The sequence below is a fragment of the Leptosomus discolor genome, chromosome 8 (assembly GCF_034619465.1).
Source record: "Leptosomus discolor isolate bLepDis1 chromosome 8, bLepDis1.hap2, whole genome shotgun sequence".
Taxonomy (NCBI): domain Eukaryota; kingdom Metazoa; phylum Chordata; class Aves; order Leptosomiformes; family Leptosomidae; genus Leptosomus; species Leptosomus discolor.
Window position 1 is genome coordinate 5,691,101 of NC_141398.1, and position 19,609 is coordinate 5,710,709.

Here is a 19,609-nt window from a genome sequence, read left to right on the forward strand (position 1 = left end):
CCTATGAGACAAGGACATGTTCCTTGACCAGACATGGTCAATTTGAGGAGTGGTCGAGACCTCCGACTCACGGACCACCCACCCAAATTATATCACCTACTCACAAGGGAACAATAGAAGACTATGACAGAGGCTGCGCGCTCATTTGCATCAGAAGCGAGAGAAGAAGAACCAGTCATCGAGAGGATGACATTAAATATCCATTCTATAAACTAAATATGCATGAATTTAATATATAAATATTTGTTGGTTGCAATGTGCAGGCGGACATCTTTGGGAAGGATCCCATGTCCCCTGTGCTCACGGTGCGCATCGTTAATAAATCGATTATTATAATAATAATTAATAATCATCTCTACTTATCTAACTTGTGTAGATAAGTTTTTCTTGCCCACTGCAGGTTTGCAGCAGTTTGTTGTGGGGTTTTTTTGTTTAAGCAAATGACGAGCATCTGTTACAGAGGAAGAAGTGGTCAGTTTTATGCAAACTGCTAAAATTTTCCTTTTATTGTTTTTTTTTTTTAGATTATTTTTTCACTGCTAAAGAGAAACTGCAATGGAGAGTACGGTATCGGTCACTTTCCTTGTATCGTTTTCCGTACTCCTGTGTGAAAGTTACCATGGAGCGGAGATGGCTACTGTTGTGCATACATCGGAGAGAACTCTTCCAGAAAAGGCAGCTGGCGTTAATGTTGACTTAGCAGGATTAATACAGAAGTTTCACCTTCAAGAACTTTTTCACCGTTATGGAGAAAACAACTCTCTGTCAATCGATGGCTTTAGGAAACTGCTCCAGAACATAGGTATAGACAAAATGAAAAGGATTAAAATAGACCACGATCATGACCACGGTCATCACCTTCATCATAATCACGTTGCGTTGAGTAGAAACTCGGAGAAGACCGTTTGTCCAAACCGCGAGCCTGACGCTAACAAAGACCACAGGAACAGCCACTCCAAGGAGCGCCACAAAGCGGAGCACGCGGAGCACCAGCAGAACTTCGTCCGCAGCAAAAGCACCGCGAACGAAATAACGGCCTCTGTCCTGGCTGCGCCCACAGCCGGCCGCTCCGCCCCGCAGGACGGGCAGCCTGGAGAAGGCAGGGCCGCCGCTCGGGGGGGTCTGACCAGTTCCAGCACTGGGAATGTCACGGGGGGCAGCGACGCGAGCTGGCTGGCGAGCAGCAGAGCCAACGAGTCTCACGCTTCTCCGAAGGAATTGGGAAGAGGCAGTTACCTGTATTCTAAACTGAAAAACCAAAATGCCCAAGAGGTGAGGCTGGTTCTGTTGGGTTCTGGGGAATCCGGATCCACCGGGAATGTTGTTGTGGCTGCTTTGTCGGGCGCTTATCGCTTAGCTGGGTGCAAGCTTTGTGGTGCAACGCTACTCACAGCAAAGCACTCACGAACAGCTTTTCTTGAAACTTAACGTTTTTGTGTTATGGTCACGAGCTCAGAGGAAAAAATGTATGCAGTCTAGTTATTTTTAATTTTTCCTAAAAAGAGATATATATTTCTTTTGAGCATAAACATACACTTGGTTTTATGTATTTACTATTTATATATTATTTTAAATATTACTAAAAATGAAAAACACTTCAACTTTAAAACTTCTGCCTTAAAGCCAGAATCTGTCTTGTTTTCCTGATAATGTGGTGCAGGTAAAAAAACAAACAAACAAACAAAAAAACCCAAACAAAACCAAAACCAACCAAACAAAAAAACTCCCCCAAAAAACCCAAACCAAAAACCAACCCAAAAAACTAGTTAAAATACTGTCATTCTTATCAAAGCTGCCTCACAAGCGTGAGATAATCCTATGACAGATAGTGTAGAACTGGCACCCTTCCTCCTTCACCAGCCTCCCTCCCCATCATCTTTAAGACTGAGTGTAGAGACCAACTGTAAAATCGATTACTGCGAGATGTTACCTATTACTTTAAAACAGTAAAAAACAGTGCTGATGAAGGCTATGGTCGTGTTGTCGGTGGGTTTTGTACCCAGGGGGGTCCTTCTCCGTTAAAGGCTTTAAAAAGCAAGTGTCTCTCTGGGGTCCTGATGAATGCAGCCACGGCAGGTGGTTCAGAGCGGGTGTGACTTCACCAGCGGTTCGTGCGCTCTGCCAGGTTGGAGCAGAAGTGCTGCTGTCCCCTGAACCCAGCGAGGCTGTAGGTCGTGCGGTGGGGAACCCTTTACTGGAGGGAGCGGATGCAGAGCACGTTCTGTACAAGACTTTCCATAATAATCAATTCTGTAAAAAGATAATTAACCTTGGTGCTACTTCATAGAATCATTAGGTTGGAATAGACCTTTGAGATGAAATCAAGTCCAACCGTTGACCCGACACCACCGTGCCCACTAAACCCTGTCTAGAAGTGCCACATCTACACGTGTTTTGAACACCCCCAGGGATGGTGACTCCACCACTTCCTTGGGCAGCCAGTTCCAGTGCTTCACCACTGTTTTGGTAAAGGAATTTTCCCAAATGTCCAGTCGTGTCAGGCTTTTTCTGGTTGCACAGCAAAGCGTCTTGACCCCCTGGTGCTGAGAATGAGTGATAATTGTGCATCATCTACCAGGACTCCCAAACTAGCTTTCTGGGCCAGAAGGGGGGTGTGGAGGTACAGCTCTTACTAAGTGGGTTTGTTACCAGTTTTTATTTACCATCGATGCAGCTGTTTTCCTGTGGGGCCGCTGCGATGCGGTTAAAATGGGATGTGCAGTCCTCTTGAGATATATCGTGATATTTTGGTTGTGGTTAATCTTTTTAACACGTGTGTCTTTCCACAGTGCTCCAGTGCATCAAAACTGATGCAGTCCCATGGAATAGGCACTCAAGTGCTGTTGACTGCAACAGAGTTCAGTTACCTCTGTCCAGCCCTTATTAATCAGATCGATGGCAAATACTGCATAGTCCATGCAAGTAGTGAAAAAGCTGAAACCCCTCCAAAAAGTTATTCTCTGCAAATAGGTAGGTTTTGGGGTTTTTCTAACCTTGAATGAAAGCTTACTGGAGACCCATTTATTTTTGTTATAAATTTGAGAAACGTATTTCAAAGTTGAAAGAAGTTTGTAGTTTTCTTTGGCACCCGACCATGTCTAGAGGGAAGTCTTTGTGGCATACCATATGTTAGCATCCCAGGAACCAAATGATCAGGAGTGTTTGATAACAGGAATGTTAAACGAACAAAATCTCATAGAGCTGTTACTTATTTTTGATACTTTTTTTCCCTTTTTTTTTTTTTTTTTTTCACCAGCTTGGATTGGTGGCTTTATATCCATCTCCGTCATCAGTTTTCTTTCCTTACTGGGTGTTATCTTGGTACCGCTGATGAATCGCGTGTTTTTCAAATTTCTTCTAAGTTTTCTCGTGGCGTTGGCTGTGGGGACTTTGAGTGGAGATGCGTTCTTACATCTCCTTCCGCATGTAAGTAGTGATTACTGTTTCATTCTTGATCTCAAAGCAGAGAATTTGACACCTGTCTGTACTTCTCAGTGATAATTTTAATCCCTGTTAATTAATGCCTACTTGGTGAGTCAGTCCTCAGCCTTGTAAGGTAGATTATTGGATGGAAAGGTTTCTTGTTTGGAACTGCTTGTGTTACTCACTTCACAGTGCTTACAGTGTAAGAGCTCCACACCATTATCCCTCAATCTGCTTCCTGTTCTTAGTCATATATACTGCCAAATCACTCGTCGTTCCTTGCGGGCAAGAACTTTGCATAAATGTTTTTAGTCACTTACTGCAGTGCTGCCTCTTTCTTTTTGCAGTTTAATGAACTTTATAGAGAGCGAAAATCACTCACTCCACGCTTTAAACGTGGAATAGATAATCCACTGTGTTCTGTTACCAGCCACTTACATTGGTTGCTTATCCACTGTAATTTTATCACAAGCAAGCATTTCTGAAGTCCTGGGAGAACATGACTGTGGAGCTACACATTGCTGTTATATAATGTGGACAATGAAACTGGAATATGATTGCTAAATTTCTACCTTTCTTGAAGCTCTTAGACATTCCCTCTGCCCTGTTTCCCCTCCTCCCCTCCCCAAAGGTAACTTGTTCCAGCTTTTAGGTAAGATGGATGAAAAGGACTGCCGAGTTCATGGTGGTTTCTGAGCCCTGCTGTAATTCATTGTGTTCTTTTTCCTTTCAGTTATCTTTGCACTTGCTATGTGAGGTTATGGAAATCTAAACATGTGTGAGCGAGGTGTCCTAGAAGTTTTTTGATTTTGAATGCACCGGTAGCCAGTGAGGAGGAGAAGAATGTCAGACTTCCTTTAAAGAAGGAAATTACTGCTAAGTTCCTTGTAGAAAAAAAGTGTTTGACACCTATGAGCTGTCTTAGGTGGGAAAGTAATTGGTATGCTGGCTGTGACTTCTGCTTAATATGCAGTTTACCTGACGGTGTCAGGGGTTTTGGTGGGGGCAGTTGTACACCTTGTATTGAGCAGTGCGCACGTAGCTTCGGCGAGAGGGTGAACGCCAGGCCTGCTCTCAGTCCTTGCGCTGTTTTTTCGTGTCAACAGATTTCTTTGTAATTGTTTGAGATTGTATCCAGAGTGTTTGGATGTGCTTGGGGGGGCTGGTGGGTGAAAAGCTGGACATGACCCAGCAATGTGCGCTCACAGCCCAGAAAGCCAATGGCCTCCTGGGCTGCATCCAGAGCAGCGTGGGCAGCAGGTCGAGGGAGGGGATTCTGCCCCTCTGCTCCGCTCTGCTGAGACCCCCCTGCAGGGCTGCCTCCAGCTCTGGGGGCACCAGCACAAGACAGACATGGACCTGCTCGAGTGGGTCCAGAGGAGGCCACAAAGATGCTCAGGGGCTGGAGCAGCTCCCCTGTGAGGACAGGCTGAGAGAGTTGAGGCTGTTCAGCCTGGAGAAGAGAAGGCTCCGGGGAGACCTTACAGCGGCCTTCAGTGCTGACAGGGGGCTGCAGGAGAGGTGGGGAGGGACTCTGGATCAGGGAGGGCAGTGATGGGACAAAGGGTGATGGTTTCACCCTGAAAGAGGGGAGATTTAGATGAGATATTGGGAAGAAATTCTTCCCTGTGAGGGCGGTGAGGCCCTGGCACAGGCTGCCCAGAGGAGCTGTGGCTGCCCCCTCCCTGGCAGTGCTCAAGGCCAGGCTGGATGGGTCTGGGAGCGACCTGGTCTGGTGGGAGGTGTCCCTGCCCAGGGCAGGGGGGTTGGGACTAGGTGGTCTGTAGGGTCCCTTCCAACCCAAACTGTTCTATAGTTCTGTGATTTACCCCATGAAAATTGTCAAATCCAGACTCCAGACTTGAAAATAACGTGAAGAGTACCTTCTATGTTTCTTATGTTACCAGTTCTTTTGAATATAATGACTTTCCTCATTTATTTCTCCCCTTAGTCCCATGGAAACCATCACCATCATCACGAAAAACCTCTGCTTGAACAAAACAAAGGCTCTATGTACAAACATCTCGTTTTTCAAAGTACGGAAGAGAGTGCTTACCTGGATTCTACGTGGAAGGGACTTACAGCACTTGGAGGCTTGTATTTCATGTTTCTAGTGGAGCATTTGATCACTTTAATAAAGCAGTTTAAAGACAAGAAGAAAAAGGTAGAGAAACTTATTTTGAAGCTATATTGTATTGCATGGTCATTTCTGAATACACATGAAAACATTTGTGAGTGTCATATATTTGTCTGGATTTAATAGTTATTGCTGACTTGATTAGTGTTATCATTTAGTTTGTGTTAGTGACACGTATGCTTTTAAACCACATGATAACTCTTTTGCGTGGTCCTGTTATGGAGGAGCTCTGACAGCATGAACCTGACGTGCAGCACAGTGAATTGTTTCATAAGCAAACATCCAGTTGCACCCTTTGTTTTAGCAGTGATTTAAGAAGTTACTCTTCATTATTGACTGCCTTCTGACAGATCTCAAGGCGATTATATAACTGACTGACTGAGCTGTTTTTATTGTTACTGTTTTAATTCTTATACTGGATGAGATAAGATGGCCTCGTACAGTTACGGTACTCCTGTTGGGGGGGGCCCTTGTGCAAAATAGGTAGGGATGGCAGTGAGTGCTTACGTAAATAAGCATCCAGCTACACTGTGGAAAGGGACTTCATTAGATAATGTTCCACTTGGAAATGCAGTCTGCCAAGCCCCTTGTTTCTTCCCCTTCTCTCCCCCCAAAAAGAAGAGTAATACAGCTTTGAGGTTTTGTGTGGAAGGTAAGTAATAACTGAGTTTTGGCAGGTCATAAATGTTGGTAACTCGCCAATTATTGGCAACAGTTCTCTAAAGACTAGTGTAGCCAGGAATAACAATGATGTAAAAGCTGACTCAGTAAAAAAAAGATACAGTAAAAGCTGGATACCTTAAGCTTTGCGTGGAGGAAGTTAGTAAACTGCTAACTACGTAGTGTGAAAAAATAGCTAATTTCTAGGCTACCACAATGACCAATAAATCTCTGTTTAGATTTGCTGTTAAATTGGTCGTTAAGGCAGCAGTCTCGGAGCAGATGCCATGTAAGCCCTTTGACTTTGGTCACGAGAGGTTGTGTTGGCCTGGTTTATACTGGAGCTAAACTGACTGCGAGCGACGGGATGGCTCTGCCTACCTCTGGTTAAATTTACCTGCCAAGAGAGGACGTGAAGGGTTCCAAGCAAAGCGAGTGTTTTCTGTGCCCTTCTTTCAGCCAGTGGGAACAGTTTTCCTGTTGGACTCATGACACCCTTCTAGATTCTGAGTCACTGATCATAAATTGTTGTGGTACAGACATTCGTGAGCAGTGGTTAGAGGTTTTACTTGGTTTTCCTTCAGTACGCTAGGAAAAAAACATTATAGTGACACTTCAATAGAAAAGAATTAGTGGAATAACTCTTACTCAGCATTTGATGTTTCGCTTCGCAGATGAGCCCCTCTCCTTATTCCTCTTACAAAAATGTGGGTATTTATGTGTGTGGGTCTGTTTGTGTTTTTTTTTTTTTTGGTTCATAACTACAGTATTTTCTTTTGGAATAAGAAAAAAAATGAAGATGATGGAGAAAGTAAGAAGTTTACAGCGAATGAAGAGAAGTTAGACGCAGATGATCGTAAGTCTGGGTGATGTTGCACGGTCGTTATTTTGTGGCAGCGCTGTTTGAAAAAACACCCGGTTGATGGCAGCTCGTAGATCTGCCGCTGGCTGTAGGCTGGGTCACCACCTACCTGATTTCTTTCCAAAACAAAACCTGTCCGTGCAGCGATCCGTAGAGGACCAGCGCCGTTCGCCGCTTTCCTTTCAAAAGGAGCGATGGGTTGGAAGCAGTGCATTCGCGGTTCTGAAAGCTTTTAATTCTGGATTTAACAGCAGAAGTTGAAGACGTTCTGTGATGCTCTTGTGGCTGTGCCTGTGGCAAATCCAGCTCCTACGTTTCTCTTTAGACGGTTACATGTTACATGTGTGATCCATTAGTTAGATGGCTGTCTATCTTAAGTCTGGATTTTGTTAGTTTCAGGATTTATTTGCTTATTTACAAGGTTGATAATCTAAAATCCTACGGGTTACTTGAAGTATTTGGACTGCAAATGGTCACGTGTCTCCAAGATCGTGCTGTAAGCCAAAACACACCTCACTAGATACTTGTGAGCTCTCGTAGCTAAGAGAGGCGGTCAGTTTTTCAGACTAACTTTATAATTGATGAAAGAGTGGTTGGTAATGCAGGAAAAAGTGTATTTATTCATTTAATCGCAGGGGAAGAATTTAGCCAGTTTTAGGAGTTAAAATAACTAACCTTAGTGTGCCACTGATGTTTATATGAGGGCATTTTGTGGTATGTATTGTTGACTTCATTTTTGAGTGTCTATTTTTCAGGTGTTCAAACTTGAGCTCCTGTATTTATATGAAATACAGGAGTTTCAGAGTTATCTATACTATAATCCTCTTTTGCATTCTTATTCTTTAGCCCTAAGATTAATAAATGGCATATGCTTTCCAGACACTTTGTCTTTCCAAAGCAGTTGAGCCAACAGCCTTCATGCCGTGAAACTGGGACATAGAGCCTTGTGCTGTTGTGTTTAAATTGCACTGGGTCTTAGATTAAAAGCTTTTTTACTTTTTTAGGAGGCAATTTCAGCCATAATGTGGGGGCTGCTTCAGTAGTAGGGGACAGGAACGAAAAGTTTTTCTTATTTTGAACTATTGGGAATTATCTCAGAAATCTGATTAAAGACTAAAAAGTTGGGGAAACCGATGGGGAAAAAACCTTCTGGTACAAGAAGCTGGGATATCAATTTCAACTTCTAGACCTACTAGTTTCTTCTAGACCTACTAGTTTCTTCTAGACCTACTAGTTTCTTCTAGACCTACTAGTTTCTTCTAGACCTACTAGTTTCTTCTTTACTGCATCACTTAGTCAACTTGTTTATTGTGTCTTTGTTTCCTAAGTGATTTCAAAAATGTATAATGTTGTATATCCTCTGGGTTTTTGTAACAGGGCCTGAGGGCTACCTAGGGGCAGACTCTCAAGATCCATCGCCCTTCATTTCTCAGCAGCCAACTGTACAAGAAGAAGAAGAAGTGATGATAGCTCATGCTCATCCAGAGGAGGCTGACAATGAATATGTGTCCAGGGGCTGTAGAAACAAATGTCATTCTCACTTACACGATACGCTAGGACAGACAGATCATCTTAGCCATCACCACCATGACTACCATCATATCCTGCATCACCATCACCATCAGAACCATCATCCCCACAGCCACAGCCAGCGCTACTCGCGTGAAGAGCTGAAGGACGCGGGGATAGCGACTCTGGCGTGGATGGTGATCATGGGGGACGGCCTGCACAACTTCAGTGACGGCCTCGCCATCGGTAAGTGCTCGCTTGGACACTGCGGCTTGGTGGTGGGTGAGGACAGGGAAGTCTTCGTGTCACTTACCTTTTTATTAGGAACAGAACTAAGCCGTGGTGGATCTTTGAAGCCTGAAATTTTTTCTGATAGGAGCTCTGAATGATTAAGAAAAATCTCCCGTTTAACAACTTGGGTATCAGTGACAAATGAAACAGGAATTATGTGCGTACAGCTATGTTTCTTTAGGAAATCTATAAACTTGGCTTTATTTCATGCTTTTAGTAAAGTTAAAGCTATGGGTTTTCAAAAGTAAAGCTAGGCTTATAAAGCAATATTTAGGACTTAGAGCTGACTTTGTATTTCAATACCTGCAAGTGCTCATCATTTATTTTTATATATTTTTTTTTTTTTAAGAAAAGTTTGTCTTCTTGGTCACATATAAAGCAACTGTGGTTCTTCCACTTGAGTCAGGCCACAGGAATCACTGGCTGCTTTATTTCTTTTTCTCTTCCACCTTCACTTGTTACACATTGCAGTTCTTCCTAGTGCTTGTAGTAACCTTCCAGAGGAGGTCTGTGCTGCTTTTTCTGTCCTAGGAATGTGTGAGTAGGGCATTAATTAACAGGGCATTAGTTAGCTATTACCTGCCAGAAATATGATTCGTGGAGAAGATACCAGTAAAGTCACTATATGTTACCTCTATGTGGATTTTTTGGATTAAGAGTGTCTGTATCAATTAGAGGAGTGTAGCATAAGTAGATTCCTTCAGGTGCTCCGTGCGCTGTCTCGCAACAGGCTCAGCCTCTCTCCTTGGAAAAGTATTTGAAGAAGTTTTATGTTCTCAAACACCAGCCCTACTCTACACACAATCTTCTTCTTAAAGTGAGCGTAACAGTCTGGTTTTTGTGTGTGTGTGTTGGGTTTTTTTTAAATTTAAACCAGTATAAACAGTTATTTTACATGTAAATGGAACAATTCTCTTTTTGTTCCTTTTTTGTTCATGTCGCTGTTTTTTTTCCCTTGCATGTTGTAGGTGTTCAGTCTTTTTTTGACAACGCTTCAGTGAAAATATTTCTTTATCACAAAAATAACAGATTGAATATTATGTTTTGGACTTCTGGCTGGGAGGTCAGGTTTGGGAGCTCCCTTCTTTTTTTCTAGAAGAGCTAGACTACAAGTGTTTTAAATTTAAAAGGTTAAAGTAAGTTCTAGAAAGTGAAGTCAAATCAGTAAGTTCTTAGGCTAGTCTTTTGTAATCTTGACTTTGGTGTTTAAGACTAATCTTGACAGGTGTTGGATTCATTTCCAGCTTGTATAGCATACTGCGGTCAGCTCAGCAGTATCAGTATTTCTTGAAATTTTACTGTAGAAACAAGTTCATTCTTGTTTGAGAAGAAAACCCAATAACAACTATATTTTCACAGCAGTATTTGCAGTTGTTCATATTCAGTCAATTCAAAAGTATAACGTGAAAAGAGACCTTCTGATTTAATCTCATTTTCGATGAAAGTTGAAGCATGGAATGTAAATTTCCGAGCCCATCAGTCGTGAAAACGTGGTAGGAGGAGGAGGATTTGCATACAAATGACACGCAGAATCAATTACCCCTTAGCATTAGGGAGATTTGGGAAGGAGCTATGACTTTATAGTTATGAAGAGAAAAGTATGAGGAAGGTTAATAAAGGCTTATTGAACAAGAGAGAGCAATAGCTTTCAGAAGTCCTGCTGTGTAGCTTGTTCAGACTAATGGAAATGTGGGTTTCCTTCAGTTCTGGATGTGCTCAAAAGTATGATGGAAAACCGTCAGTTTGATGTTGTAAAAATGCCAATACTACTTGTATTTTACCTTTAAATTAAGATGTGAATGCTTCTGTGAAGATAGCTTTAGCCAGAGTAACCCTTCACTCCTTTCATGTGATTTGTTTTTCTTAACTTCCATCAGTTACTTCTTTTTTTCCTCAGATCTGTTGTGCTAATTATGTAGGAATAAGATTTAAAAGTGCTTGTGTTTCTATTAAAGTTCAGAACAGTTGGATCTGACTAATTTGTACAAAATGATCTTCCGTGATTTGAACTTTTCTGTGTAGCTTCAACTAAATAACTAAAACGCAAAACACTATTTTTACCCTAATCTTGCGTATATATTTTTTTTTCTTTAGCTCTTTTTTGAGAGAAGTGGTGTCTTAAAAATGTATTTTAAGATACCATGACACTATTAAATCAACTTCTCAAGAGGGGATGATACCAGGTATATTAATGTAGTATTCAATTTGTTAATGCTTCAAGATATCTTTTTAGCAGTGAGAAATAAAAATAGATATTCCTGTTATTTAAGTTTGTACTTCGATTGCTACGTATCTGTGCAGTGTGCAGCCACCCAGGTACTCTGCAAAGCAGTCAGGTTTTGTTTGGCTTGTCTTTGTGGTCCCAAAATTAGATTTACCATGTGTGATTCCGTTGGATTCTTGTATTTGTAGTTTTCCTCTAATAAGACTGGGAAAACATTGTTTAGAGACAGTAATATAGAGGAACTGGTAGGTTATTGAGGGTGCAGGCATGGGAGAAGGTAATTACCTTCTGCCTTCCTCCGCTTACCTAGTCTCCTTGGAAACTGAAGCCTGATTGAATGATGATGCATTCTCCTGAGTAGGAGATACCTGTAGCTATCCTGTCCGTGTCTCAAAGTCTGACTTCAAAACTATAAAATAGTCTTTGGAGGTGGGAGAAACAGACCAGCACCTAGAACAGATTGGTAGTGTTCATTAATAACCTCTTTTGCTAGTCAAGTAGCAGTAACCCCTGTCACTTACCACACTTAATGACTGCGTAGACTCCTGTGACTGAGCAGAGTGCAGTGGAAAGCCCTCCTGCTGGTGAGGGCTCAGGTCAAAGTAGCTTTGGTCTTGCATGCTGCGCATCTCTGACTTGGACTTCACGAATAGCCATAGAAAGGGGTGACCTCTGGAAGTCATCTCGTCGAACACTCTGCTCGAAACAGCTCTTGGGAGCACTAGGTTGGGTCAGTCACGGCTTGGCACAGCCCAAGTTTGAAAACCTCCACCGATGGAGAGATTCCGCCGCGTCTGTGGCTGACCTGGTGCTGCACTGCTGTCCCTTAATAAGGAAAGGTTTGCTTATGTCCAGCCCAAAGCTCCCAAATTGTGGTTTGCAGCCTCGCCCCTGTTGTGTCAGCTGTCGCTGCTTGGAAGAGTCAGGCTCCTTCTGACTGCAGTAAAGGTCCTTAGAAGCTGCTGTTAGACCACCCCTTAGTCCGGTGGAGAGGGAAGTTAGATATACTTAGCTTCTTCAAGCTTTTGCGCCCAATGCTGTAGACCTCTGCTCACTGTGTTGGCCTCTTGGACAGTATTCATGTCCATCTTGAACTGGGACACCCCAAAGTAGACAGAGAATTCCAGGAATGGCCTCACCAGCGCTTAGCAGAGGGGGCTGAGAACTTAGTCTGCTGGCCTTGCAGCCTGAGGCGACGCAGTTTGTGGCTCGCTACTTGCAATGAGAGCGCAGTGTCGGCTCGTATTCAACTTGTTATCCATCATAATTCCCACGTCCTTTTTGGGAAGGCTGCCCATTTCAGCCAGCCAGTTCCTACCTCCTCCTAAAGCATGAGGTTATTCTGCCCCACGTGCAGAAATTTGAACTTCATAAGACTTCTGTTGGCCTAGTCTTCAAGTTTACCGTGGTCTGTCTTGTCTAAAGCTCTAGTGCTTGGTGTGTTGGCTCAGCCCTTACTTTGTCCACCCTGCCCATCCGCTTAGTGTCATCTGCAAGTTTGGTGATGGTGCAGTCTGTTTCATCCAGATCATTGGTGAAGATAGTGAAGAAAATGCATTGCAGTATTTGTCCTGGTGAACTCTACTTGTTACTAGCCGGCCATCAAGTCCTGTTAGCCCAGCAGTACGGCCAGTGTGCAATCATTTGGCTGTCAAGTCCATGTTTCCTCTGCTCCCAGGTGAGACTGCTGTAGGACATGGCATCAGAAATCCTATTCAAGTCAAGTTTTGTTACGTTCACTGCTGTTGCCATCTCTATAGTCGGTTATTTCCTCAAACTAGATCAAGCATTGGAGAGGGATTTGAAGGGGATATTCAACATGGTCTTTCCAGGAACTGAGGTGAAGCTGACTGTTCCCTGAATCCCGTTCTTTGCCCTTATTAAAGATGGGAATAATGTTATGCTTTTCCCAGAGTTCCACTGGGGCCTTCTATAGCCGCGATTTTCCATAGATGATAGACTGCAGCTTTGCAGTTACATCAGTCGGCTCTGTCAGCACCCTTGGGTGGGACCCATCCTGGGATGCATCTCAGTACTTCCAGTTTTTTCTAAATATCTCTAAACTGTTGCTTCTCAGCTGTTCACTGTCCCTTTCTTCCTGGAATGGTGCTGGGATCTGGCCTTGTCTGTGAAGACTGACATAAAGGCAGGGCTTGGTTCCCTTCCCTATCCATCAACAGACCCAAATTTTTCCTGAACTTTGTTTCTCAGCTAACATTGCTGTAGAACTGTTGTTAGCCTTGGTGTCTTGTTAGTCTTAGCTCCAGCTGGGCTTTGGTCTACCTCCTTTTTGTTCCACTGCTTTTATCCTCCTTATTTCTGTTTCTTGTATGCTTCTTTTTTGAGTCTTAATCCGTTAAGACACGCTCTGCTTAGCTGGGTGTGTCTTCTGCTGGAAGTCCTACTGTTCCTGCACAAACAGGGTAGTTCATTTGTGCACTCTGTTAAGCGTGCTTTACGAATCAGCCACTTCTGGGTGCTTTTTCCCCTTTGATTCCCAGGGTATTCTACCCTTCAGTTCCTTAAATGAGTCAAAGTCTGCCTTATTAAAATCTAGAGTCCTAATTCTGCTTCTTCCTCTCCCAGCCTCCTTCTGTATCCTGAACTCTGTTACCTCATGCTCACTGGAGCTCAAAGTGGCATTTTTTTGCTGTATTTGTCATCAGTTCTTCCTCCTTTGTGAGCAGCGGGTCAAGTAGAACTCCAATCCCAGCTGGCTCTTCTATCTTGTGTATCGGGGAAACCATCGCCAACACAATTAAGGAACATCCTGGATTGTGTGCCCGGTGCTGTGGCCTTCACAGCTGAAAAGTGAATGGTGATGACTTGTGTGGTTGCTCATGAGTAGCCTTACCCACCACCTTTTCTTGGTTAGGTGGTTTGTAACGATATTCCTGGCGTTAACCCTGATCTTGACCAAGAGACTCAACAGGCACAAGGAACTGCTTTCATATATTGGTTTATACTGGAGCTCTGTGGGGTCAAGGAACTCCTTTATGTAGATGGGCAAAAAAAAAAAAGGGACTTTTGTTCTGCCTTTTCAAGGCAGCCTGTGTCTACCCGTGACAGGCCACACGAGCTTTGGTGGTGCCTCCACAGCATCATTAAGGCAGGCTCCAGGCAAGCGATGGAGTCGTCAGGTCTGCCTCTGTCCTCTGTCCCGCATGGGAGGCCATCTCCTCTTGCTAAAAATCTTCCCTTTCTTTTTTTATTGCTGGCCCTAATCTGATGTGCTGAACGAATATTCTGGGCTAGGCAGAACTCGTTTGTCCTCTCACTGCTGCCGGGGTCATGACAGTGTTCTTTAGATTAGCAGGAGGGTTCTTCCTCCTGCCAGGCTTCCCTGTTTCCACATTTTACACACCTGGGAGTTCATGTTTTCCCATTCCAGTGCTGCTTTGGTCCTGCCTTCCTCTTTAGTCTGAAGGGGCTTGGGCTCTTCCCTCTAAAACCTCCTCTGAAGACCTTCTCAACCCCCTGTTCGTTATCCCTCCTCCAAAGCCGCCCGCTCACTGCTTCTTGCATCTCCTTCGCTGGCTGCCACAGCGTGCATCCGAGGGGTGAAGCCGCCGCTGTGGTCACTGCGGGGAGGACCCTCGCTCATTTCTTGCGGAGGAAGACCTGGATAGCGGCGTCCGCCCTCAGGAGTGACATCTGGGGAGAGGCCGAGGGAGGGCACGGTCTCCTGTATTGGGGGTGCTCCTGGTGTACTGGGGGCGGCGAGCCCAGCAGGAGGGAGGGCATGGTCTCCTGGGGTCTCATCGCCACTGTAGCTCTTCCTCTGTGGGCGCTGCGCCTGGCTCCCGTGTGTGCCGGCTGCTGTGACGTGGCCTTGTGCCTCCTTGCTCGTTGGCAGCCCCCCGTTGGCTGGTGCGCTCCCGGTAGCAGCTGAAGACGAAGCTGGACGCGGTTCTGCCGCACCCCTCGGGGAGGCTCCCAGGGCAGCCGGGGACCTCCCGTGCTGGGAGCGAGCTGTGGGTCAGCTCTTCAGCCCTGCTGGGCGCCGCTGCCTCCTGAGCTGCTGTCAGGGGAGAAAAATGGCAAGCAACAGGAGGAGTGGAGAAAACGAGAGCGATGAGGACTGTTGGGCTAGTTCAAGGGGGTTTTGTGTTTTGGGGATTTTTTTTCTCCACTTCGATAGTTGACTTGCCTGCAAGCTGCCTGGAGTTCACAGTCTTTCACTGCCGACTTCATGTGGCTGTATACCCTCTCTTACTGCTGAACTGGCTTCTCTTTTTCCGGTGCCTGACTCTCAGAGGCAGTTGAGCTGCTGCCTTCCCGTTATATCCTTAAAAACAAAGTGTATTCTCTGATAGTATTTCCGTTTATTGCATTTTTTTGGGAAGGGTTGTGGTGTTGAAAGGTATTTGGCTTCATTCAGAAATAAGACAGTGAAATTTGGTTTGCTGTAACTAGTTGGAGGAATGTTGCTTGTGATTTTGAAACTTAGAAATCATAAACAACAACTGTTCAGTTAAAGGTTAAATGCTTCCACAAGTGTAAGAAAAATTTGAGTGACATTAATATGTCCTAATCTGATACAAGCATATGCAACGATGCTTCTGCACTTGATGTCTGAGTATGCAGTAACGTTTCTACTTTTTTTTTTCTCTTGTCTCTTCATAGGAGCAGCCTTTACTGAAGGGTTATCTAGTGGTTTGAGCACTTCTGTGGCTGTGTTTTGCCATGAATTACCTCATGAGCTAGGTAAGACCCCAATATTTCTGTATGCTGCAGGTGTAGGTACTTACAGGTGCACTTTGGAGAATAGCACGGTAAAATTTGATCAGAAGACTTCAACTGTGTCGGATTGTCTACTCAAGAATACTTTTATTGAAAGACTTTTTCTTAATTAATCTTTCGTTTAAAAATACAAATATTTCAGCTACTTGGTTTTAAACGCTGTCTCTGGCAGTTACAACTTGCTCTGTACCGTTCAGTTGTTTTTATTCTCCTCAGCAACATAAATGGTGCCTTGCAGGAGGAGCCATGTCAGAATTTGCTTTTCTCCCATCTCTGTTTAATTTTATTCTTGTGTTTGTGCTGTTAAAAGGAGGGTCACAATTAGTAGAACTCCTTTCCCCATAACATTTGCTGCTTTTTCATTAAGTCTTGCACAGAACTGCTGCAGCTCTGCATTAACCCTGGAAGTACTTAGAGATCTTTCTTAGAAATAGTTTGTCTTTCAAGCTCAAGCGATTGAAATTCATGACCGTAATTTCTCATGGGAATGCACGTGTCTCCCGCTGTAAGTTTAGTATTTAGCCCTTTTGCAGGGCAGCTCGTGAGAACAGGACGTAGCTGCTTAGTTTAGCTTGGAAGGAAGCTGATCTTTCCAGTCGTTGAATCATTTTGAATGTGCCGCAGGTATTTCTTTCTCAGCTGACATGGACGCAGTCACACCTGGCGTGTAGAATGAAGAAAGAACAGTCGGCTTGCGCTCTTAATTCCCTAGATAGCAGAAAGTTCAGTTTCATTTGATGAAGCTTGTAAACCAGTATGTGTATATACATAGGACTGTTTATTAAACAGTTTGATGTATTTGTCTGTCTGAACAATGACGTTACTCAGAAATACATTACTGTGGAGGGCACACACCTGGTTTTATGGCATGGGAGGAACCGAGTCTTGTTCATCTTAATATAAGTTCTGTGGGAATTGTGGAACTTGTATTAATTACAGGTACTAAATGTGGTTAGTACAAATGTACAAAGTCAATTCATGATGTGAATCTGGTAACTTTAGATTCAAATGTTCTGTTGGTTTCGGAAGCGAGAAAAATCTTGTAAAATTTAAGTCGTGCCTCTTTAATCAGCACAGAGAACTTGGTAGAAATGCCTTCTGTAACAGAGGGCGTGAAGTGGCAGAGGAATGCTGAAGCAAATGGGACTAGTTGGAGTTAGCTGGGGATAAAATTGGATCATTCTGTTGCTAATGCCGAGCGATGTTTATAAGGTACCGGTTCATCCTTATTGCAGTGTCTTCTGGGGAAAACTTTTTTAACGAATTTCTCACCTTGGCTTTGAAGATTGCTTTTGTTTACATTAACTGGAGATAACGTATGTTTTTACACAGAATACATTTTATTTCCAAATAATAAGCTTATATTATTTTACTCTGGTCTAGATCTAATTTATCTAAACAACAACAACAAAAAAATCTATTCTGAATTATGGAAACCCTGTTTCTGGCTGGCAGTCTGTCATTCCTTCAGGTGAAAATAAGACATTGAGGATCATATTCAGAAATAAAGAAGTTAGTTCTAAATTTGTGAAACGGATAGACTTAAAGTGCAAAGAGTAGTTACAGGCTAATAAATGGAATCATCACCGTTGCCTTAGGCACTTAAGTGGGAATATTTTATGTTAGAAACTCCTTTAGACCGCCCCTGCGTATCGGGTGCTGCAGTACTTGAGAGTGTGGGTTTAAATGCAAACGACGCTAAAAGCTGCTGCTTCCAAAAATCTGAAGATTTAAGGGTTTAAACTTAAAATGTTTGCTGCTGTGGTGTTCTTTCCGTGTGCTTTTTACTTTTCGGTCCCCCAGTGATTTCTGGGTTTATGAAGGGAAGAGACCCGAGGCAGACGACAGCAGGAAGACAGCTTGGTCATCTTGTCAGCGGCGAACTCGTGAGCGCTGCAGCAGTTACCTGAGGATGAAAACTCTGTCGTGTTTTTTTCCCCTTTGTAGGAGATTTCGCCGTGCTTCTGAAAGCCGGCATGACTGTCAAGCAGGCTGTGCTTTACAACGCTCTGTCAGCCATGCTGGCCTATCTGGGAATGGCCACTGGGATCCTGATCGGTCATTACGCAGACAACGTTTCAATGTGGATATTTGCACTTACTGCTGGCTTGTTCATGTATGTGGCTCTTGTGGACATGGTAAGTGACCTACTTGGATTTTATAGAACATAGTTTAACAATGAATGCTAATCGGGTTTTGATCTCGAAATAAATTCTTCCATCTTTTCTCCCTCAATTACCTTTTTTCTGTGCTCGAAGGTGCTGATGAGTGCACAGTGTGAGTGCTCAGTTGAATGTTCAGGTGGAAGATTGCTTTTATTTAGAACACCGTAGGAAGAGCGATCGTTTCTCCCTTAGTTGTTAAACGGGCAGGTAACAGCAGAAGTCAAGTCTGCTTCTGACGGTGGCTAGTACAGCGCAGAGCCAGTAAGCCTGCAAGTTGCACACTGCCAGCGCCACCAAACGTGCTTTGGCTCTTGCATCGAGTCCTTCCTGCTGCTTGGGGTGAGGACAGAAGAGTGCTAAAACCTACCCCGTACCTTGGCAACATGTTTGTGCAGGAGTACAGAGTATTTGGTGGATGTTCGTGAAAGCTTAACTGTTGTCTGAAGGATAAAATTCTTGGTGTGGCTTAAGTCAGATGGTAAATAACCGTATCCTGAGTAAATGGCTGGCTTAAGACATCAGCATAATTGTCATGAAAACAGTAATTAGAACACTAGAGGTTCTCTCTGTCTCTAAATACAAAAGTAGGCTCTGATAATGTGTTCTTGTCGAGTGACCCCCAATTCAAGGAGTGGTGTGAATGCAGTCAACAGGAGAGACTGGGGGAGTAACACTCCACTGCCTTGTGGCTGAAGAACTGGCCTTGAAGTGACTGTTGATTTTTGAAGGCGTTTAACACTTTCTCGTTGGTTTAGGTGCCTGAAATGCTCCACAACGATGCCAGTGATCATGGATGCAGCCGCTGGGGATACTTCCTGTTGCAGAACGCTGGGATTCTGTTGGGGTTTGGGATAATGCTGCTTATCTCCGTATTTGAACATAAGATTGTGTTCAGCATAAACCTGTAATCCAGGTCGCCAGGAAGAGAGCTTGGTGTTAAATTATAAGTGGTAGGTTGTTTTTCTATTGAGCTCCTGATGGAGAGGTACGTTTGCTGTAGAGTAGATATTTTTGTTGGCGTGCTTTGTTGTTGTGTCCCTCCCTCCCTTCCCCTCCGATAGAAACGCACACTGTAAGGTTGGGGTTTTTTCCCCTTAGGATTTAGCGTCGCCTATGGTACTGTGGAAAGTTGTACTTGGTAAAACGTGGTGAAAGTGCCAAATCTCTTGGGGTGTTGTCTGAGGGGGTAGTGGGGCTGGTTTGGGTTTTTTAGTGAACTTACTGTATGTAATTATGTGTGACACTTTTTTTTTTTACTTCAATGGTTTTGTTGGTTTAAACAAATAAAATGACAGTGGTTTTTTAGCACAATCGAAATCGGTGGTTACAAAGCACGGCGAGCAGTGCAAAACAAGAAGACGACACGTAATGGGGGAGCGTGTGTTTGTGTTGGTGGAAACTCCTCTCTTCCACCTAGTTTACACGGACTGGCAGGTGAGTCCACTCCATCCTCTTGTGCGGTGGTTCTTCTCTCAGTACCTTGTGTCTTACAAATTCACGTGAAATCCCCTTGTAAGTGTTTGCACCGAATGTTTTACTTGTTTCATCCCTTCTGGTGTGAGTTGCTCTTCACCAGTTTCTCAAATCAGCAACAA

The 19,609-nt window shown here is 43.8% G+C and overlaps 1 protein-coding gene across 1 annotated transcript; it reads left to right on the plus strand.

Moving 5' to 3' along the window:
* Positions 1–555: 555 nt before the first annotated feature.
* On the plus strand, positions 556–19,038 carry SLC39A6 (solute carrier family 39 member 6). The gene is made up of 9 exons (XM_086469188.1): positions 556–1,272; positions 2,790–2,970; positions 3,257–3,426; positions 5,375–5,587; positions 7,007–7,076; positions 8,460–8,837; positions 15,733–15,813; positions 17,797–17,987; positions 18,770–19,038. The coding sequence occupies exons 1-9, from the start codon at positions 556–558 to the stop codon at positions 18,920–18,922; spliced, it is 2,154 nt and encodes a 717-aa protein (XP_086325314.1). The 3' UTR covers positions 18,923–19,038.
* The last annotated feature ends 571 nt before the right edge of the window (positions 19,039–19,609 follow it).

Coding starts and splice junctions, on each gene's coding strand:
- SLC39A6 (XM_086469188.1), top strand. CDS start 556: ATGGAGAGTACGGTATCGGTCACTTTCCTTGTATCGTTTTCCGTACTC. Junction 2,971..3,256: donor AAGTTATTCTCTGCAAATAG/GTAGGTTTTGGG, acceptor TTTTTTCACCAG/CTTGGATTGGTGGCTTTATA. Junction 17,988..18,769: donor ATGTGGCTCTTGTGGACATG/GTAAGTGACCTA, acceptor TCGTTGGTTTAG/GTGCCTGAAATGCTCCACAA.